Source organism: Pagrus pagrus (assembly GCF_965226575.1).
Source record: "Pagrus pagrus genome assembly, chromosome: 11".
NCBI lineage: Eukaryota > Metazoa > Chordata > Actinopteri > Spariformes > Sparidae > Pagrus > Pagrus pagrus.
The window spans coordinates 18,371,145-18,395,156 of record NC_140195.1 but is presented as its reverse complement, the minus strand read 5'-3'; the positions used below and the strand labels follow the sequence as shown (position 1 = coordinate 18,395,156).

Genomic DNA, 24,012 nt, shown 5'->3' with positions numbered 1-24,012 from the left:
GTGAACGGTTCTTAGCTGCCACCACTATGACGAGGCCACACTGTTTGCGGCTGCTGGATTTGGGTTTTTACAGTCCCATGATTACAGGCTCCCGCTGTAATGTCAGGCTGTCGGTCGCCAAGCTGTTTTCCACACGCTAACAGCAAAGATGAAGGAAAGCATAGAGGGGCCTAATGTTGGCCACTGCCGGCTTCACCAGTCACCTTTCAGTCACAGAGAGGACCAATGAGTCAGAAAACAGTCTCAGACAAAACAGTCGCCGCCGGTTGCTAAGCGAGGAGACGCTTGATTGGACGGCGAATGCAAACTTTTTAGACTAATGACAGACTTCTTTTTTAGAGTGCAACTTGCTAAAATTAGTAGCTATCTGTGTCTGCGAGCTTTTTCTTCAAAAAGAAAATGAGATGCAGGGAAGGTTTTTTAATTGTGCTTTAAGTCATATAATAATGTATCTGCGTCATCCAGTGACTCCAACAAAACACCCATCACACACACACACTGCAGTTACACACTCCACTGTGAGAGACTGCAGCCCAATCCATCCATCAGCAGGCTGCGTTATAACCCCACCCTCTGTCCATCATTTAAAGTGATCATGATAATGCCATCCTGAACTTCTCAGAGAGGTGATGGGGTTATTATCCCGTGGCGAAGTGGCCGCTCTAAGCCATGAACGGCAAGGACATTGTTAGTGGGGTAATTAGCGCACTTTTCCTGAGCTGCCCCGCCTCGGCTTGGGCTAATGAGGGCCTAGCCCTGTCCCCACCCGCCTCTGCCCTCCCTCGAACCCCTCCCCCCCTCCATTTCTCTGGGTGGAGGCAAGGTCATACTCAAGCCCTGGAAGATGAAGGGGGGGGTGGGGACGGTGTTTAAAACCCAGTCACCTGAGTCAGCGCTCCCTAAGGAGCTCCTAAGGCTTGGGGTTAGCTGGGAAGGACGGGGGACTCAGAGAGGATGGAGGCGGGGCGGGAGGGTTATATTGTTGGCTGTTGGGCCCGATAGCTAAGAAGGACATGAGCTGCCTTCTTATCATCCAGGTGCACGCCGGAGACAATCATCTCATCCTCAGCTCATCCCCGATCTGGTCAATAGTCATCCCGGGCCACAGGACAGACACACTGACCCAGACACTCGGACAGCTAATATGTTTAATACTCATGGATACTACTAATATCCAGCACAACTGAGATGATAACACAAACTCTGTATTAAAGTGAATATTGGTCAAAAATTCCTCTGATTACGTCAGGAAGTGTGTGAGCAAAGAATCCAGCCAAGCATTTGCAGTACTTGAAACCTTTTTATACTTGATGCTGCAGACACTTTTGTAGGTGAAATCCAGCTCTAATTTCTACTTTGAATGCTTCTAATGTATTCACCCTAAAGGAAAAATATCGCATCAAAATGTCTCAAAACAACCTAACCTATGTTTTACATTTTGTTGAGTTGTGTTCTTACATTATACTAAACGTTTCCAACAATGTTCAGAGAAATCCATAATTTTTACTCATGGTAACCGCCTTTTTTTATAAAACCGCTCAGAGCTACATCGTCTCACTCAATATATGTCACCAACACCTACATGGCCATTACCTTGGCACAGAAAACATATTAAAAAAGGTGAAAATCAAAACAAGTCTGGCAATATTGACAGCTACAGTTATGTGAAAGGAGAGTCAGTCAGTTTTGTGAGCAAGCTAACACACTGGACCGGCTCTGCAAGGTTTCAGTTTGGGTTTTGGTGAACGTTAACCAAAACAACATCACCTGCGCGACTGTTGGGTGTGTTGCCTTTCTAGTTCACATTCACAGTCCTATACTTGATTAGTTTTATGACAAACCATGACTTCTTCAGTTCAAACGGGATCAAATAATTATTTGTCTCTCACCATTCTCTACCACACATTTGTCCTGAGATAAAGTCACATGGTTGGACCTTACTGGGGATAACTTCAATAAGATTCAATATTACAATATGTTCTGAATGATGTTTCTACAGTTTTAGGATTAAAATCTTTATGTATTGCTGAATAATGCATCTCCATAAAAAAGAAATAAGAAAACCATATAATGTCTAGTGTTCCTGTAAGAATGGATTAACACAGATCAGTTATTGGTGCTCTTTCTGTAGTTAAGAAAGGTTGTGCTCCCTTCGACCCATTAAAGAAGGCATTACGATTTAAATGGGCCAAACAGCTAGAAAAGACTCCTCCTGGCACGGGGAGTCGACTCAGTATAAAAGCCCAGCAGTGGCCTGCTGCGGCATTGGCACGCGGAGCTGAGGTGGCGGGGCTGGAGGTCACAGTGTGAGCTGGCAGAAGCTGGCAGCCCAGGCGCCCTGACGCCATGTCTCACACCACCACTGGGAAAGTGCTGACAGACAGACAGCAGGGAAGTGAAGGTGGAGGAGTGGAGGAGGAGAGAGAGAGAGAGAGAAGAAAGAAAAAAGAGGGAGGGAGAGAGTGAGAAACAGAGAGAGAGAGAGAGAGAGAGAGAGAGAGAGAGACAGGTCGCAAGCGCTGTGTAACATCTGGTGCTCGCAGATTTACTGTGCGCCCTCCTCTGCTCTCAAGGCAACAGCCCGAACACACTCCAACCTGCACAGGTGGTCCACAGCTCATTCAAATACTACCAGGCAAGCAATATGTAATATTCAACAACCACTGCAAAGCAAGGTATGGACTTGGGCAATATGCGGAGAAAAAGAGGGAATGAGTAAAGTTTCTCTGATGTTCTGTCAGAAAAAAAACATAAATTGCAAGTCTTTCATTAAGGAATTACTTAGAGATCAGGACACATAAAGCTTAAAGCAGGGATACGGATCGGTTCCGTATACATTTAATGTTTTGTCTGATTCCTATGAGCAACGGAAAAAAACAATTGTCATGCTGCTCACAGTTGGATCGAAATGCAACGCGCAACTGGGATCCCTGCAAGCGGAGGGGGTAATGAATAAATACAGAAATAGATACATAAATAAGTAAGAGTAGCCCGGCTTCTCTTCTCCTTGTTGTTCCTCTGCTCTACAGGCTGACATGAGGTCGATAAGGCAGCCAAGGGAGGAGAGAAAAGTACAAGGAAATAGAAGATACGGTAAATCCACCATGTTGCATTTAGGTTCTCCTGCACACGCTGCTGGTTTTACTGTTAATTTCTCCTCTGGCTCACACTTTTTGAGCGATTACCTTTCTTGTTTTTCTAATTCTATTGTTTTTACTGCTATGATCTGTCTCATTTTTCTTATACAGAAAGAAACTCTTCAACAGTTTTAATGGAACATGTTGACTGAAAAAGGAAATCACCAGTTTTTTACAGCAGATCACACTGTAGCGACTGTACGAAAGACCAAAGCTCTTATTATCTTCAGCTGATTTCAACATACTGTATGACAGCACATGAACAGTAAACACTGTGTTCTTTACATGTGGAAATGATGGAACCTCACACTTCACGCCGACGCCAAATCTGAGACTAGACTGCTGACCATCTTTTTGTTGATCCAATGTTTTGACACGGAGTTGACGGACAAAACACTGCTCTATGCGGGAAACAATGGGCGTCTTGCTGCTAGCCAACGCCCAATCAGCTACTAAATTGCTGTGACTCTGTTGCCATGGCAAACGCGTGTAAACAAGGCCAAAAATTCTTGAAGTGGAAAGCTCCTCTAGAAAGCTATAAAAAACCTCCAAGCTCGCTAATTAGTGCTTTAGGGGAGAGCCATTTCCAGTAATTTCACACTGTCCGTGACCTCTTACTGGCATAAGGCAATGACACAGTTGTTCAATAAAGCCAGAGGACAAAATGTCAAATGCAATAGACATACAGTAGCTAACTCAGCGTCAGTGTCTTTCTCTCTCTGAGGTTGTGACGTAGGTTTAGGGCAGCATACCCATTAACAAATGCCATGAGATGTGTTTTCATACAGAGAAGAGGGCTGTGAGGGGAAACTGAGAAAACAGCAGCAGTAACTTCAGATTCTTCTCAATGTTAAGAAACATGAGCGTCCTCTGTTTGCTTCTAATGTCACTAATCAGCTGCTGTTTTCTCTCAGTAAGCACCACAGCTGCATCAACATGTCACTGGGGTAAAAAGCAGACAGCAGTTCAAGGCTATTTTCAAAATGACACCTATAATGTTTAATGCTGGGCCTGGGCGATAAAACGAAAGTGATACGTACCAGCGATAGACACTTCACCAACAGCGATAAGGAAATTAGTTAGATAGAAAGTTAAATAATTTCACTAAAATACATTTAATGTAAACCACAATGAAAGCACGTAACGAATACGCCCTGGCTCGGAACCACCAATCATATCCCTGGATAATGGAGCATGGTACAAGTCACACACAAACAGCCAATCATTTAATGTGTTAACGACATGACGGAAACAGCGTGGGGTGAGAAAATAGGTGCAGATGGCCAGGAAATTGTTAATTTTAAAAAAAGAAAAAAAAAAAAGAAGTGTGTCTGGTGAGCTATGTGAGACTAGTTTACCAGTATGGCAGTTTTTTGGTTCGGGGCGAATTATAGTGAAGCAACTTCACTTAACCAGACTATGCCGCATTAGTAGCAGGATGAATAAGTCAATTACTAAAGCACAATTACAAGTAAATTCTTTAAAACCTTTTAAATCATAAAACTACAATGTTAAAAGAAAAATTTCAACCTTTTTCTCTCCTGAATTTTATTAAAAATAGGTGTAACATTTTGTAGCAATTTACATGTTTTAATCACTTTTTTATGTGTGGATTGTAACATAATGTGATAAATGACAATTCTCAGTCTCTCGATTACCTACGATACAAGCCTGTGGACGATTTGTTTAAGTTGTTGATTGCTGCCGGACTATGGATTTCTTTGTGAAGGACTCAGGTAGGATTATCTGCAACAGTCCAAAGGATGTGACTTTCTGCACGTTCTCGAGTGCCTCGTCTCAATGTTTCTCTCCGCTCCACTAACAGAGAGTAACAGTAGCTAATGTTAGTTTAGAAATGGAGTCTGCAAACAAACGCTCCACAGAGCGCCTTTAAAATTAACAATAACAATCAAATCAACTAAAATTAAAAGTCTGAATAGAAGAATGTTTTTACATTTTTTGCCCAGCCATACCAAAAACTCGCTGCTGAAGATGGAAATGCTGGATCAAAACCAGTTATTAGGGATGTTAGCAGGTTAAGTTGAATCAAATTTACTCTCTGCTGATTCGATGAGCAGAGGACAAGATGGGTCTTGTATGAGGGGACCCCGTGACAGCCTCTGACAGGCAGACTATGTCGAACAGCTGGAGTTTTTTTTGCTTTCATCAGACTGTGGTAGAGGTCTGCAGATTTTAAGACAGCCTTCTCCTTCCTATTTAATCTACTGAGACTTTTTGTAGATGGAAGCATTTGCATATGTAAGTGATCAAGATTGCGAAACAGAAAAACTGCCCTTGTTTGTTTAGGTGAGCGTTAATAATGGGTATGGTGGATTTTTTTTCCCTCTTCTACAGCTGAAAGGCAGACGTCAGCGGGTGTAACTTATAAAATCCACGGTGGTTGCTGGGTAATTACCCAGACTCTCAGTCAGCACTTTTCAATCAAAGCCTTGTTATCTACGGCCAACTGAAACAAACACTAAGGTAGGCTTTGTTTTGCCCTTGAGTGAGACACTAAAATCCTAAGTTACCGCCATCAAATATTTAGTCCCTGAAATGAAATCCATAAATCAGAGTTAACGAATCCAAACAATCTGCAGCGCTGATACCAAAGCAATACCGAGGTGATAACAACAACTAGATTTTGCTTCCATCTTTCAGGTCATGTGGTGTTTACAGAAGACACACAGGACTTTAGTTCTGATAAACCAAGAGGAGCTTCTGTGTACAGCACACCTTATGTGATAATGATTATTTGGTTGGCTCCGTGGCTTGGCTGCACTTCAGAGTCTAGATGTTCTGTGCTTATTCAGCAGGACGAGCGTGGATCTATGGAGCACCAAGTAAACTAATTGTCTGTAAAGCCGGCGACTATTAACATTAATCTGATTATAAGAAGGTGGATCGGTTTATAATGAACTTGAGACGACATCCGGATGAGACTGATGGGCTATAAAAGCAACGCTTGTTGACACTGACAGACAAATCCTCTTAAGGCACAACAGTTGGCCACCTGAACGAACCAAACAATCTCCTTTATATATATATATTCAACTATGCACTGAAGAACTGGAGTGAGTGGAAAAATAGAGTCTCCTAGTGTAATGCAGATGTCAGAATTCAATGTTGGCATTTTACTTTACTATGGCAACAAAAAAAGGCACTGATAAATTGAAAACGAGATATTTTTGATGAGATGTTGGGCCATTTTTTAGCCATGTTTGTGCCAAAAATAGCCAAAAAGCCAAAAAAATATCTTTTCTAAGGCCTTACCAAGTTGTTTTTGTGCCTAAACCTAACCAGACAATAATTACAGCATTGTTACAACAGAAAATTGAAAACTGAACCTAAAGAAAGTTAAGATGCAACATAAAGAAATGAAAGTTTCAGCATATCCGTGCTTTGCTGAAACGTATATTGCCAGCCTTTACTCTGGTGATTGGGTTGGATTGGATGAGTCCATGTAGATTTAAGTGCAGTTACAGTAGGCAGGTTTGCAGCAACCAAGTGGGTGTGACACACTGCTGCCGCCAGCCTTGATGATGTGTGGATGAGACAGCACAGATACATCACACATGTATACAGAGGCCCTGTATTTTTCACATCCATTGGCCAAATCCAATTTGTTAAGACCCTTCTACGACTCACTTACGAAGCTGCGGTCAATGGAAATCACATTTCCGTGATTGGACATCCCATTATCCCGTTCGTCCAGACCTGCGCTGGGGGATAAAGCAGGGCTGAGACGGATGCCCGGGACAGACCGGAGCTGCGGCTCCAGCGAGTCCGTCGCCTTTCAAAGGGTAAAAGCCTGACATATTAGTCATAAGTGTTCTTTAAATTCATTATCATCTTAACACGCCAGCGGCACAAGTGTCAGGGGGAGGGGAAGCCCTCCTAAATGAGGTTAGTGGATCCATTTAAAGCTTCACAGTTGCTGTGCTGTCCGCCGTGTCACACGCAAGTCTCAAGACATGAAAAACATCCCCTCCTGTAATGAGGTTGCACAAGCTGCTTATAATGCAGCTGGGGACTTTCTGAGGTTAATCAATGAACGGCTTCTGCATTATATCTGTCCAAAGCCTGTCTGATTTCTGAATCATACAAGTCTGTATATGTACATACCGAATAATCAAATCCATGTGATGTTTATTCTCAGACTGAAAAAAGAAAACATAATATATACATAAATCCACGTCACAGTAGAGCTGCAATGATTAATTGATTAGTTTTCAACTATTAAAATTAATCAGCAACTATTCTGATCGTCGATTTATGAATTAAATACATTTTTAAGGAATTTTAGCTTCTCAAATGTGAATATTTCTGGTTTCTTTACTCCTCTATGACAGTTAACTGAACATCTTTGGGTTGTGTACAAAACAAGACATTTAAGGACGTCATCATCATCATCATCATCTTGAGCTTTGAGAAACACTGATCGACATTTTTTTCCCACAAATTTATAGTTGCCTAACTACATCAGAGCGAGGCGGCGGTGTCCTCAGAGCACATTTGCTTCATCCTAATAAGGTGACCTCACTGTCACCCCGCATGCGAGTGTGTTTGCATGTATGGAGATGTGAACATGATGATTCACTTGAATCCAAACAGGCTTTTAGTAAATGTAGTCCACATTTGTATGACAAAAGCTGACAGATCCTGAGCACTCTTCTGTGTCCATTATTGTGGAAAATTTCAGTTTTGACAATTAGTCAGACAGGCAATGACCGATTCACACTAAACTGCGACGTATTTAATTTCATGAATAAACCGGAGACATTTCTGAAAACATTGAAGCTGCATTCCTAATAAATTCCACTTGATTTGATTAGAACAACAAAAAGACTGTAGTGGGAAGGATGAGGATGACTAAATACATGCCGGACTGTGTGTTTCAAAGTGTTTTTGAGGCAGCATATGCTTTTTCTTATTATTAATCTTCAATTAATTAGCCTGTCCAAGTCTTGTTTGTATTATTCCCTTATTACCAAGTCAAAAATAACAATAACAAGACATGAAGTAGAGTCTTATTAATGTTTTGTATGAAACCGCTCCCAAGCAGCGCTCACTATGTGATGAAGCAGACAGCGGTGACTCAGGTGACTCAGTCTTTCAATATCAAGTCAAGACAGATACACTGAGACTTGGCAGGAGCAACAAAATGCAAACCAACAAACCAATTAACACTTTCAAAGCTCAGCGCTCGTCTTTCCTTCAGACATCCCGAAGCAAAAGCCATGAGTGTATTTTTGAAACACAGTTCTTTGTCTGTTCGTCTCAGAATGTGCCTTTTAACACCTCAAAATTATCTTGAAATCACTTTTGATGAAAATACTGCACACACGTCTGAGGTGCCATTTAAAAAAAAAAAAAAAAAAGTTCTACCGAAGAGAGGCAAGCAAAACAGGGGATTTATTATTGTTAATTATTTCTAACACAAGTGACACCTCAGAGGCTAGCATGACATTACTTCTTGTGGAGATTTCGCTACAAGTCATATACAGTAAAAGCCTACGCATTAACGTTAATGTGTGTCAGTGTCTACTAAACACGCACAGAAAAGGGGATGAAAATAGCTGAAAAGTTCAACAGGTATCTGGTATGAGAATAACACGGGACCCAAATGTCAAATGTGCTTGTTCAACATTATGCCGGGGTGATAGAAGTCAAAGGTGCCTCACCTCTTTCTCATGATACTGTAATGCAACTCGTCCTCCTGTTTGATGTGGGCATGATCCCCACTGGCCCGCTCACTGCCTTCGCTGTCGTCACTGCTGAAGATGGAGGCCAGCTCCTTCTTGGGCACCCTGTTGGGAGGCAGGGGGATGGTGCGTTTCTCAGCCAAGCGCCCGCGGTTCTGCACAAGACACAAAGAAAAAGGAGACACTTGAACAACAGGATTCATATATAGGTTGTCAAATTGTTGAAACAGCTTCTCAGTTTGCTTGTGTATAATCCATCTGCATCACTTTGTTTTCATGTATTTAAATCTTTGAGTTGCAGCACACCGAGTTCTCTAAAATGTAGATACGTGGAAAAATAGATCCGTCACTAATTTGATAAAAAGAAACTGCAATTTGATAAAAGCTAAAAAATGGATGAATGGCTAAAAGATTCAGACAAATTCAATTGTGTGATGAAAAACTATCTAATCATATCTACTTTTATATAATAAGTGTTAAACAACATCCAGTTCTAAATTTATCAGAAAGAACACATGATGGCGAGTCTCAATAAACAGGTATCTGACACCGTCTGTCAGGGGTGTGTAGGAGGAGTACATCACAACTAAGTGTTTGGACCCACTGCTATAAATCAATAGAATATTGTTGGTAAGAGTGGTAGCTTCTGAATGTAACTCCAGTTCTATGAGTATGTGCATAGCCGTCATATTGGTTTGACGACTGGTTAAAAGGTGCAATATGTAAGAATTGGCCACTTGTCAAATTCATAATCTAAACAAATGGAGGGCAGCATATGATCAGAGTAACCGCTAGCTGTTGCTAACTGTAGCTGCTGTTAGCTAGTTAGCTCAACTACAACGGACTGGGAATGGGACGAGCCAAAGCTAGCTGGTTAGCATGCTAATTTTAGTAGACAAATTGCAACACAATTCATAGACGTCATAATATCAAAACTGTTATTATGAATAATATAAATAATACATTTTTGAATGTTTTCAACTAAAGTTTGAAGATATTGCACCTTTAACCTCATCGAGGGTCCACTGAAATTATGGTATCTCTATGGTAGTAGCCCATGAGCCTCCTCCTTCCAAACAACAATATGATCATCCAATTCCATGTTTAACTGTAGAAATCGTCATAGGCCATCTGCCATATTGCATTGTCCAACACTCATCAGAGCCTACCACAGACCGCCTCAATGGTAATGATGGAAACGTCGGTATAGCTGGCACCAATGAGCTACACTAAAACCAAAACAAGCTAATCTGTAAAATTAGCATTCAGCCCTCAGCCAGATAATGTAACACTGGAATCCCTCCAATAGTCTATTTAAGGTCAATAATGAACTAACTACCTTTTAAAACAAGCAGTTTCTTTCCCCAGCACGCAACACAGACGTCATATTTGCTATAATTTTTTTCCTCTAAAACCGAAGTGAGGGGCAGAAAAGTTGGTTGGTGAAATGAGTGTTTATTTTCCCCCAAAGCTGCCAGGAGAAAGCGGAGAGAAGAGGGGATAAAGAGGAGATTGTGGCCCTGGGGGCGTTAGGAAGTGAAGCTGGGCGACCTTTAATGTGACCTGAAGAGGTCACTGCAGATTAACATGGTCCTATCACAGAGAGGAGGGAGGAGGGGGAGATAGGGGCGAGGGAGAGAAGAGCAGAGATATGAAGGGAGAGAGAGATGGAGAGAATATAAAGGACCGAGCCGGGGGAGGAAATTGGAGAAGAGCAGGGGAAGGGTAGGCTGAGGAGAAAAGTTAACAGGGAAGACAGGGAGAGCGGATGTGGGCTTGTACGCGAGAGAGAAGAGAAAAGGTGAGAGAAAATACAGAAATGAAAGAGAATGTGGGGAGTCAAAACATGAGAGAGAGAAACTCCACAGAAGTAAGGTCTGTCCGGTGTGGAGTGGACTTGGATTTGAAACTATATCCCCCCCGCCCTCTCTCTGCGCCTACATCTCTGCTCTTACTCCCGGACGCCTTCGAGCCCTCCAGCTATCCCTTCCACCACACGCAACCCTGCTCTCCACCACTCCTCCCTCCTTCCCTCGCTCCCTCCATCCCAGGAGGCGCGGCAGCATGAGTGGCAGGCGGGGGCAGGAGGAGGGATTTGGGGGCTCCTAGCCAAGAGGCAAACAGGTGCAGCCCCTCTGGAGTCGCTCAAATGGCAGACATTAAAAAGAGTTGGGGGGGGAAGAGAGACAGAGAAAGATGAAAACATCCCCCAGGATGAGCAGGCCACAGAGTTCTGCACATTTCTTTCCTCTCTTTTTTTGTATCATGCCTTGCCAGGAAAGAGGTTTTTCCTCCTTTCTTCTTTCCTGTCAGAGCTTTCTACAAGTTCTGCTCCAGCGTTTGAGGACAGTGGATCACTTTCTGATAGTTGTGCTACTTCCACACGAGGCCTCGGCTGCAGGAAGTTGATGCCGGAGCTCCAACAGGGCGGAAACAACGGACGCAACCCACAGTTACATCTGTCAGGCACACACATCTGTTAAATACAAATTCTCCACCTCCAACTCTCTTTACTGCTGTCTTCCCATCGTCAGGGTAAAACACAATAGCACATGCACACTCTCTCACACACACACCTGTTCCTGCTCCTTAGAATTCCCCTCTAAAACAGGGGATTTTACTTGGAGCACGCCAGCAGTGGAGTGTATACAGGAATAGAGCGTCTAAGACCAGTCGTGACTGTGGCTCTGTGTGTGTTTGTGTGTGTATGAGCGTGTAGACAACCACCCACATGGCCGTGACATACCCAGGCTGACAGCCCCCGTCACTCCCTCCCCCCCCTTCCTCCCTCTTCTCTCCTCCCGGAAAGCCCCGATCCTTTCTTTAGTGGCACTGACGCAGAACTGGGGGTGAGCTCCCACTGCTTCCGGCAACACTTCCGCAGCACGGGGGAGGGCTCTCCGAAACAAAACACGAAGCAAAACACACCCCTGGCAGCCCACGTAGGAGCGCTCAAAGGAAGGGCGCCTGAGCGCACAGGCTCATATGCGAACGCACAAACACACAGACACACGCGCGTGTGTGCGCAGAGCTGAGGCAACCTTACTGTGTGTGGTCAACCTCCTTTTCAGCCATGGAAAAAAGTCTCTCATAAAAGTCCCACTAAAAGCACCTCTATGAATATCACCTCCCACGCTTTCTGTCTGACAGTCAGGCAGCCAAGAAATATATCTGGGCTTCACATTTACACTCAAAAAAAGACACAAGTACATAGAGATGCACAAGCATGAGGACACACTGACCAACTTATTACACAACAGGGACACACCATTATAATGGTCATATCAGCACACGCATGACAACATTCACAAACATTTCCCACAATCACATAAACACTCGTTCACATTCTAATATTCATGTAATACATGAATTCTCCAATAGATACAGTTCAAATTACAGCTAAAGTTTGATACAGTAACTTCAAACTAAAATGGCTCAAGAGTGCCTCTAAATATTAGAGCCTGTCCTATACTATATATTTTGGGGCCGATGCTGATACCAATATTGTGGAGTTAAGAGCTTTGCTACATCAACAGATATGCATACATTTTGTACAATGATCGCTCCATTGTGGTTATCAACAACTTGTAATGGAGGCAGGATGTTTCACAGTTTCACAATAGACTCGATAAACTTAAATATGAATGAAACAGTAAACTTTACTAGGAATTTAATAATTATGTATCCTTTTTCAAATTGCTACTGTCTTTTTTCCTTAGTTGTTCACTGTTTTTAGGATTCTGTAACAACAAGACTCCAACATGACAAAGTAAAATGATTATGAGTCTGAACTGATTTGGAAAGTCAAGGACATCTGATAGAAATGTGGAAATTGAAATGGTTTGTAGAAAAAAAAATCGTGATTTCAGCCAACTTTCAGGTCTTGAATGGCAGTAAATGTCTTGTGCAAGTTTGAGATTTAGTGAAGTTTTGGATACACTGCGATCTGAGCTCACACTGAGAAACGGCTAGAAGTCTACAGTACTATGATTTGGTCTTTTATGGGCAAAAAACATCATTCAGCATACATCCTCAGTTAATAGGTAGATATGGGTAATAAAGCTTTAATATTTCAAAGAAAAACATTAATGTATGATGAGCAACATGCGTACATTAGCAGCCACACTGAATACGCTTCTGTATCTCATTTTGTTGGCCTGAATTCATACATTTATATCAAGGGTTTGGTTTAAAGGCAACAAAACACTCTTGTAGTGAAAAGAAATATGGGCTAATATCACAGCTACACGCTGGCCAGCAAAGGCGTTTCACTACGAGCAGAAATTATAAGGCAATCTAATGTTTTCTCTCTAAATTTATTTCAGACTTTTAAATGAGCTCTTGGTGGAAAAGAGGACTAATAAGCATGTGTTTTTTTTTTCTTCTTTCTCCTTGCGTTATTTCCTGAAAGGTGCAGTGCCCTGCCGCTGGCTCCAACAAGCATTAGCAAGCACACACCCACACACACATGTACTCACACACACACACACACACACGAACACACATGAACACACAGCGGTAGCCGCCCGTGACATTCCTGCAGCTGCGGCGCTCTCTCTCCCTCGCACGCGCCCCCCCAGCGATCTCCCTGGGGGACGAATGCCTAATGAGTCACGCGCCTGTCTGCCGTTACCTCGCAGCATGTGTGTGTGTGTGTGTGTGTGTGGAGGCGGGATGGCGGGCCGACTTGGCGCGAGCGCTAGGGGAAAGGGGGAGGGGGAATGAGGAGACGACAGAGAAGGAGAGAGGAAAAAAACGAGTGTGAGGAGGGTGGGGGGGTTGAAGCGGTCATTACCATGCTCACATAAGAGCTCTGAAGCAAGGCTATAACAAACAATTTGTCTGCTGTGTGTTTGTGTGAGACTGAGATCCTCCAAAAAATGACTAATTCTTACTTTGCTTAGTCTCATTCTCCTCATCTCTGACTCACCCGTCCTGACATTTTCACAGGTGCACCTATGAAAGGTGATTAGCTACAAATTTGTCAGCTTTCCTCAAATTGAGATCGCTCAGTATGCAAACATGACCAGTATAACCAGATTACTGCAAATAATCAGATTAAAGTAATAGTTTGATTAAAGTGTTTACATGGGGCCGCAGTAACCAGATTTCCCTGGTAACCTAATAATAAAGTTTATATGATGTGTTTGATAGTCAGGATAATGTCTGTGGGGATTTCTAGTAGAAGAAAATAAAGAGACCCAGTTATTGTTTTTGCTTTTATGAATTCACAGAGCACCTTAATGCAGTTTCTATTACTTTGGGTTCATCGTGACATGGAAGCTGCTTTGCTCTCATCCCAAAATAGTTTTGGTGGTTTGTGTATTAAATCATCCATTTGCATCCACTGTTCTCCCTGACCTTTCTGGTGCATGTTCAGAATCAAACGAGTGAAAGAAATCAGACAAAAGGCACACTGTACTGTACAGTGCACACGTAAACCGACCAGCCTTGTATTTGCCTGATCTGGTTACAATCAAATTATTAGCGCGCACTTATTGCAATATCTGCAAGAACACCAAAGACTAAGAGCTGCTGAATATGAATAAACTGCAGATTTATAATTAGAAGCACATTGAACTATTCTGGCATGTGAACATAATGTTCATATAGACACTTTTATTTACATTCCCCGACCACAAACACAAACATGCACTCACCAAAAGCACACAAACAAACTAGCACTGACACACGGGCTCTAGACTGCAACCATGGAGTCACATTTTTGGAGACAGTGCGGCTAAATTTTATAATTAGGAGCACCAGTGCAACTTGCAAATATGCCCCCAAATCATATAATCATGTGAAACAGCAACATCGTTTCTGCTGGTAACGTTTTGCCGCCAAAGCAATAAAAATATATGAATGTGCTGCGTTGCATGTCGATTTCAGTGGTGCTCCTAAATTTTGTGCTGGTGCTCCACAAAATTTCAACAGGGAGCACCAGTGTTACTAGTGATAAAAGTTGGTCTGGAGCCCTGTATAGTCATTTATACAGTAGAATCATTTTTAACCCCATTTTCCAATTACTGGGCAAAACCACATTTATATGTTAATGTATTTATATGCATCAGAAAAACATCAACTTAACACATATTTCTGTCAACAGGTGAGCCTTGACAAATCAAATTTTTCATTTATGGAGAACTGTAAATGTTTCCCCACACTCAACCATACAGATGGATATACTGAAGATATAGATATACATATATACATATACATACATATATATATATATATATATATATATATATATATATATATATAAAAATAAATAGCAATTTGCTTTATATTTTCAGTCGGTTCCTTTGAAGCCTGAAGATTTATTTTGGTCCGATTAAGTCTTTTAGACTGAAGCACCGTTCTTGACTTCAGAAACACAACTATAAATTTGCCAGGAGATCAGGCACCAATCTAATCAAGTAAAACTCCTTATAAGTGCAAATGTACTTCATACTTGGCAAAATAAATCTGATTCCGGATAACTGTGTACGTGTGTGTATGTGCATGCGTGTGTGCGTGTGTGTGTGGTTTATGTACAGACTTTAGGCAACACTTGGTTGTTCAAGGCCGTGTGAGAGAAAGAGAAAAAAAGTGAGAAAGCACTGTAGGGCGGACAGGCATGCGACCAAGTCCCCCGCCTCCCCCAGACACATACACACACACACACACACACACACACTTACACACACACACTCATGCTCTCCTGCACCCTCGGCCCCCACGCGCTGAGCCGAGCGGGCAGTTGCAGCCCAGTGGAGCGGCACAGGGCAAGGGGAGGGGGAGGGGGGAGCAGTAGGGGGAGGGGGAGAGGTGCAGAGAGGGCGAGAGGCGGCGAGGTGGAGGGGAGGAGGAGGAGGAGGAGGGGGGCTGCTGGGGCGGCGCTGGGAGGTCAGTGGCGGTGCAGTCAAGCGTGCCAGCGCGCCTCTCGCTCTCCTCTCTCCGTCTAGTTTCTCTCCCTCTCTCCTTCCTCCCCCCTCCTCCCTTACACTCTCTCTGTGTTTGGATTGGCCCACCGAGGCTGCTGCAGGGGAGCTTTACGGACAGGTAACGAGCCGCTCTCTCCCCAGACAAACACGTGGGGGGGAAGCGGAGGCGAGCATGAAGCTGTGGTCGGTAGATTCAACTGATGTTTTATCTAAACTCACGTAAAGATTACCACAAAGTAGTTCTATTAATTGCATCGCAACAACTTACTAAATACACAACCACACTATTAAAACTACACCTCTTCAAGGTGTGAACATCCATTTCGCTGATGTCTAGACAAGTGACGCACAACTTTGTATGCAGCGACACAATTTGAAAGATGAGCATCAGTTAAGTTATGAAGAGTTATGAAGGAAAACAGGATGACCCTAAAAATATCGAATTTCTTTCTCATACTGGCTTTTTTAGCACATGGGACAAAATATCGATACAGCATTATATCGTATCGGCAAATTTGGCGGCGAATCAATATTTTATTTAAACATACAGGCTCTCTCAACAGATGCCCCTGACAATTTGACTAACCGGAGTCACTACTTTATGACTTCTCGTGGTGTAAACGTCCCGTAAATCTTAATTCACACGGAGTGAAGTCATGCAAATTTCAGTGAGGCATAGTTGTATCTGACCTTAAACATTTTAGCTCCAGAACTGTTCTGCTTTCTGGCAGTTCTGCCTTTTGCCGGGTTATGACTATTTTACACTGGAATGATGACGCATGTGGACAAGCCGCATTCAGTGTGTGTGTGTAGTAAGCAGCGTTAGGCAAAGACTCTGGGCACTTTTTTGTACATTGTATCATTTCACTTGTCAAATTATATGAAACTGAAACCACAATGCAGTGAAAAGATAAAATACACAAGTCCTGCTTTTGCCTTTTTAGTATCATGTATCCGTCGTGATTACAGGCGACATATCGTGTTGGTACCTAAATAAAGGAGTCACCAAAATAAAGAATGAAAACAATATTGCTCTTGTTTGCCATTGTTCAAATACACATGTACACAGATAATGATCAACAAATTCAAAACTTGTCTAACTACATCACTGACAAACTTTAATAATAATCAAAAAGTGTACATAAAACTGTAGAGCACTGATAGTTTTACTTGTGATGCTGTGCACATTAACACAGTATGTGTGTGTTTGTCTGACTGTATTGATGGATGTATGAAAGTAAAACTATGAAAGGACAGAACTGTCTGCAAAGGCCTGATGTGACAGAGCGGGCCTGCAACTATCAGAGGAAATCACATAATGAACAACACACACACACACACACACACACACACACACAGATGTTGGGAGGATGGTTTTGAAAAATATTGCCGTTGGCTTTGTCGTGATAAACCACATTTGGCTGATAGACAGATGCTCCATCTTATTTTAGCGGCCTACTAACAGGGTCCACACCCAAACACGCATACATCATCAGTTATACAGTGTGCAACATAAGCTTACACACACAATACAACGTGCACTGCACACACATTTAGCTCTCTGGCATCTTCCTTAAGTGGAAGCTACATGCTAATGTGCTAAATGAAAGTGTTTATTTTAACTGAATTATTCATAGAAAGACAACAAGAGGCACCAGAGAGTTTTAGCATGTTGGTGTGTATGTGACAGTTGCGATATTTTTTATGTGTGACACGCGTCTCTAACGGCGAGATTAAGACCCACGGTGAATGAACAGATCATTAGAATCACACTTAATCTGACACACAAAAGCGCACAAATACACTCAACACGAGCACAGTTCTGCACACTCCTGGGCCAATGACCGACTCGGGTGTTACCATAGCAACATAGCCTCAGCAACATGCACGCAAGCACGCGCACAAACACACAACATATTAAACAGAAGCAGTATACAGTAGGTAGTTGATCTACGAAGACGACTCCACATCACATAACAGCTCAACTTCTATTATTCGACTCAATATGGTGCACTTTAATTTTAATTATCTTTTCCCCATTAACCCTATTGGAAATGGCATTATGAAAATGTAATGAGATAGACTGCAAGTTATAGGCAAAACCGTGCACGGCTGTGTTTGTGTGGAGATGTGTGTGTGTGTGTGTGTTAGGTTCCACTTTGCAAGAGGAGCCCTTGATTGGAGGAGGTCTTTACGAGCCGGAGGAGGGGAGTGTAATTTCCTCCCGGCCTCCGCCAGTTCCGCTGAAATAACAGAGCAGAGGAAGCCCAGCTCTCCCGGGAGGAGACACACACACGAACACACACACGCACACACAGCAAGCAGGCAAGTCAGCCAGGCATCGCAGGCGTACAAATAATCACAGACATGCACTCATGGAGACACAGATACAAACATACAGAGCTACAAATTAACTTCAACATGCACACATGATATTGAGTATTACTCAAAAGAATGACACAAAATAAGCAGCATCTAACAACTTAAAAGGGGCAACCTGTGACGACAAACACACCTAACACAGCTCGACAGCTAGTTATCAGCAGCACATCCATCAGAAACTGCGGATCAAAATCATCGGCACATTTAAATGCAAAGCCGCAACAACAGTTCAGTTTGTGTCGTGCCGTTATAAACAGCTTGTGCCCGGGCCGACACGGCAAATTAACTTCCCCGAGTTGTGAGCGGGCAGGTGAAAAGTCTTCCCACCAGCTGCTGCACTTTTTTTTATGATCGCTTGCCTCATGCCTATAGCGAAACAAGATCACTCAAAGTTCAGCCGTCAAACTTTCAAAATAAATGACTGCATGAGGTAATTTGTGTCAGTAGGCAGGCAGGCATATAGTGTGTGTGTGTGTGTGTGTGTGTGTGTCCGTGTGTGTGAGTGTGTGTGTGTGCTAGAGTGTGAGAGGGAGAGAGAGAGAGAGCTCATCAGTGAGGGAGTGCTGGCTGCCATGCCCTGAGGGGAGTCAGTGGGGAGAGAGGGAGACGCCAGTACAGGCCATACAAGTCCCGCTGCCTTCCCTCCTCCGCCTAACCCTCACCGCCTCGCATGGAACTGCCAACATACTTTGTGTATGTGTGTGTGTATGTGTGTGTGTGTGTGTGTGTGTGTGTGTGTGTGTGTGTGTGAGAAAGTGTCACGGTGGTATTCACTTGCAGGGTTAGACTTCAAGCTTCACCACCAGAAAGGAAAGGAAGAGACAGAGAGGGAGAGTAGGCTACAACAACAACCTTAAGGCTCCCATATCCCTGCTTACGTCAATAACAAAGTTGTACTCCGTCACGGCTATAATTGAAGTGGAACTGTGCGAGCTCTAGCAAGCCAAAACCTAATCACTCTGATATCTGTAATAAGCCTAAACATAAGCGAAGGATTCTTAAATCCTTGTGTAAAAAAAAATAAAAAATAAGACATGAGCATTTCTACTGTCTGTTTTCTCTGCCCCCCTGCCTCCCACAGGTAATTCGTTTTGGCTGAACCCAGCGTGTTAGGGTGCAGGTCTTCATTCTTGGCTGTGAAAAATGTCACCAGTTTACCTGTATCACTCAAACACCTCCGGCTTATCTAAACCGCCTTTGCCTTGCGTGCCTCGCACACAATAATCAGCAGTAGCCACGCTCAGTAGCTCGCTAAGCCTCTTACACCCTTCCCTCAAGATTAGTGCTTGGGAGCGACGACAGATGCGCTTCGTGGTGATAAAAACACACACACAGACACACACACACACATATAACCCGCCGCACCTGTGTGAACAGATTTGGCGACGGTGAGCCGGCAGTGTGCTTGCTCAAAGCTGACACACACACACACACACACAGACAAACACACACACGCACAGAGCGGTGATGCTGTAATCGTGACACACCTGCAAGGCCTCAAGGTTTGGCATGGTGCCCCATGGCCGAGCCCTGAGGGAAGCACAAGGCAAACAAAAGTTCAACAGCCAGGTGAGGAGACTGATTCAATGGGACAAAAGAGCACCGACCAACGACACCTAACGCCAAGCAGCCAGACTGGACAGCTCAGTGCCTCTGAATGGAAAAAAAAAGGCTGTTTGATACTCTGCATCAGTGAGAGGCTGAAAGTGGATTTGATATTCACGCTGAGAAAAATTAGTGTCAACGCTGACATCTGTGCCTGTAGGGTCCTTCACTGTCAAGGTTACAAAGACAGACGATGCTCCAATATACACTCATATACTCATACTCACTGGTTTGAGCTTACAGAGCTGGGTGAACACAATTGTCACAATAAAATATCAGTGTGCCTTGTCCTGCTTTCACACAAGCTTTAAAGGTGCACTATGCAGTTTTGGGGAAGAAGATTGGAAGAGAATCATTGACTAATTTTGTATTTCTAAACAAACTCTTTTACTTTTCATGACAAATAAACTGATCTTAAAGGACAACACAGTTTCATCCTGTTTTACTTTGTTTATGTGTGGCGGACCCTGCCACCTTTTAGCTTCAAACAGTGTTCTGGGGACCTTATTTTCCTCTGAGGACAGTTTGTTTATTCAGTTATGGAAAAAATAAATATTTCTGAGTAATTAGGTATTATTTCCTTATTCATATCATAAATATTAAAATTCTGAGTTTGAATCTCTTCTCCAAAAACTACATAGTGCCCCTTTAAAGTTATGTGTTATATGGTCTGAGGTAAGTTTGGAAGAAATAAATAAAAAACAAAACATTAGTATCAAAAGTACAGATTGTGTTTTCGGAATATATAAAAACTATACAAATACAATTGATTTGACTTGATATAATAGCCAAGCAGTCATAATAGGACTCGGACATTGCCTTAAAATTGCAATATTTTTAGACTATATCACGATACATGATATATATATTTCGATATATTTCACACTTCATAAATGCGAGGACTGGGCAACAAAATAAAATTTCACAACATTTCTTTTACCAAATACCTCGATATCGATGTTGGGACAGTATTATAGGGATGACTATTGGTACTAATACGAAATAATAACACAATGAGATTTTTAATAAATAATCACCAGTGATGTGGATAATGATGAAGCAGGCAAAGACAAGTATCAGAACACGTAGAACAGTCTGGTAAGTTCAGAAAATGACATCATTTTACTGTAATGCAGCCTTAAAACCAGGAAAAGACAAACACCATTTCCGGTATAACGATATCCAAAATATAAGACGATACATAGTCTCATACCACAATATCGATATGATATCAACATATTGCCCAGCCCGAATTCATCATCAATATAACTGAGCAAAAAACAATCAAGAGCAGTTGCATTACCTTCTATCAAAGACGAACTCACAATAAGAAACACCGGACTACATCTAGGTTTTTCAACAGAAATACATGAAAAGTTACAACCTTCACCAATGAGGTGAATACTTCACTACCACAGTGAACAATCCAGCATCTTTTAACCCAACATACTTTATACATATACGACATATCCACAGCAAAGCCAATGTCCTCAAGTCAGACTAAAACTCAATCTTCTATGAAGCTTCCCCACACATGCAGACAGACAGAGCACCAGTACGACAGAAGATGAAATAGCCTCACCACTGGAGATGAAATCCGACAACCAGGACAGTCACAGATTGGAGGGTGCACCTGTAAGATTCCTTTGGACATGAGAGTCTTGAGACTTTTCCCTGAAGGAAAAAAAAAAACAAGAGAAACACTTTTAGAGAACACAGTCATATCCCACATGTCCTCCATGACACAGCATGTGATAAGGTGCGAGGGGGCCCTTCATCATCTCCAAGACTTAAAGTTTTCAACACACATCCTGCCCAAAATGATCCTATAAACACAGTATACTGTGGAGTCGGTCCCTGCAGACAGACCTGGCTCACCTCTCTACATTTTTACCATAAAGTTGAACTCCACCAGCAGCCCAGTGTGTTGAGCCAGAGAGACAGAAGCCAACTGTCATCTGTCTGTAAGAATCTGTATATTAAACTATTAGGCTACCATTTTTGACCTGGGGGCGACACCCTCCCCCCCACACACCACACACACACACTCACACATCTTAACGCGTGTCAGTTCTGCCTGAGTAACCTTGTGTGTGTGCGTAAGTGAATGCGTGTGTGTGGTGAGGGGGTGCGCACATCAAGCGCAATTATTGTAGAAAAATGAGCGCAAACATAAAAATAAAGCGGAACAGTGTTGATGCTGTTCATGTTTTTGAGAAAATCTAACACCTGTGTATAAAATCAGCTATAAATGTAATGATCGCGTGTAACAACCAACAAAACGCGAATTTTGTAAATAAAAATCTGTCTCGCGGCCAACACGCGCTGCGTAAAAGTGTCAACACCCATGCACAAGCGCAGCGGTACATACGGAACGATTAAAAAAAAAACATATTTAAAACTGTCAGATATTAATTATCTATGTCTAACTTTCACCTCAGTCCCGGTGCAGCCTACTCCAGATGCCCCGGCTTGGTGTGCGATCGCAGCCCAAACTGTGTGTCAAAGCCTCGGAGGGTATGTGGAGGATCTGCGCCTTTTCTCATCTGTCTCCTTGCGCACTGACTGCTGTAACCCTTTCACTCCAAAACTCAGCACCCAACCACGAGACTAAGTTTGTGCCCGGAATAAGCGGCGTCTAAAAAGTGTTTAATTGATGACCAGGTGTCCCTCTGTACCCACAGTGAAGGCTGCTCTTACCTTTGTGTCTAATACTCCGTTTCCAATCTTTGGCAGTCTCTCGTCCACTGACAAACTGAAACTCGTTGGGGGTGAGCCACTCGCCCCTGTATTTAATTGAGGGTCCTTTGCTGCCTTGACACAATTTATTGATATAAAGCAAAGCCTTGTTTTCTCCGCACTCCACCTCGATGCACGGCTCCCCGTTGTCGAAGAAGGGCTGAAAGTCGGGGATGGAGGAGAACCTCTCCAGCATTAAGTCGTCCGTGTGATGGTGGAGGTGCTGCTGGTGATGCAGCGCCGAGTCGTGGAGCCCCAAGTACGCGCGGTGATGGGCGAAAATGTGGTCGTAGGGCGGCTGATGCGGGGTCACCACGGGGATCGCGGTGGCATTTAAAGGGGCCAGGTATTCGGACTGGTTGAACGCAGTCAGTGCCATGTCGTCTCCATCCAGCCTCTCCTTTTTGATGGCAGGCATGTTAGTGGGAGCCGAGCGCCGGTAACAAGTGAAAAGCTGCTCGCCCGATCCAACTTGAGCGTCCTCTTCTCCGTCTGTGAGTTGGGCTGACCCAGACTCGGAGACGCGCCGCTTGGTTTTACGCAGAGCCCCCGTGTCGCCGCCGTCAGACAGCGGTGTGGTGAAGTTGCCGGATAGATTCCCATTCAGTAGTTTCCAGCTCGCAGCGGCGGCAGCAGCGCGCTCCGCCAGCCTCACAGCTCCTACCTCCCACATTTAATCACGCTCGCTCTGTTAATACCTGACATGCTGGGCAGCCCTGAGCCCTGGACATTATGGTACCTACGGTGATCATTACGCGTCGTGCCTCTTATTTCTTTGCCTCTGGGGAAGTTAGAGAACGATTTTTTTTTAAATATTCACTGATTAGACTCAAAATCTTTAAAAAATAAAAAAAAATAAAAAAAATAGATTCGCTTACGGGGCGCTTAAATCTGTCCAAGATACAACCTCACAGCCAGTGAAGGCGACAAAAAAAGAAACTGATAATAAAACATATCTCCTTTTTCCTAGTGTGGCATATGGCATTAATCAGAAACATAAGCCGAACATATCAGCCTTGAGGTCCCTGAGTAGCTTATTTGCGCAACATTAATACAGTTGAAAGTTTTGGAAAGAGTTGTTTTTAACCCCTGTGTATGTCGTTGAAGTCACGCTGAAGTTCACAGACCCAGACCAAACAAGATTTGCACTCTCCGCCGCTTCTCAACTTGGCCCATTTAAACAGCGGAGGCTCGGCGAGAGCCACGCAGAGGAGGGGGGACTGCGAGGGACGGCGCGTCGGTGCGTAAAATGGAGGAACCATCATTAGTGAGCAAGAGGAAGTGAGCATGAGACTGAATCTAAAACTCGTTTGAATAGCTGTGTCGTCACATTCACAGTTTATAGATGAGTAAAGAGTGTTTTTAAAGCCCGGCAACAATTTCTACCATAAAATTATGTATTTATATCTATAACTCCCCGAAAAATGACATTTTTATGAGTGCTTTAAAGCCCAATGCTACCGGACCTTCGACCGAAAATAATACATCGATCGTTCACAATCGTTTTAAAGTCAG

At 43.2% G+C, this 24,012-nt stretch overlaps 1 protein-coding gene across 2 annotated transcripts in view; it reads right to left on the bottom strand.

The window, feature by feature from the left end:
* Positions 1-23,598, bottom strand: part of samd11 (sterile alpha motif domain containing 11) — a 52,525-nt gene extending 28,927 nt beyond the window's left edge. For both annotated transcript variants that reach the window (XM_084367990.1, XM_084367991.1), the window contains exons 1-3: positions 22,459-23,598; positions 21,341-21,432; positions 8,822-8,997 (exon numbers count right to left, since the gene is read on the bottom strand). In XM_084367990.1, the coding sequence (XP_084224116.1) occupies positions 8,822-8,997; positions 21,341-21,432; positions 22,459-23,170 (980 nt within the window). In that variant the 5' untranslated portion in view covers positions 23,171-23,598. The remainder of the gene's footprint in view (positions 1-8,821; positions 8,998-21,340; positions 21,433-22,458) is intronic.
* Positions 23,599-24,012: the final 414 nt, after the last annotated feature.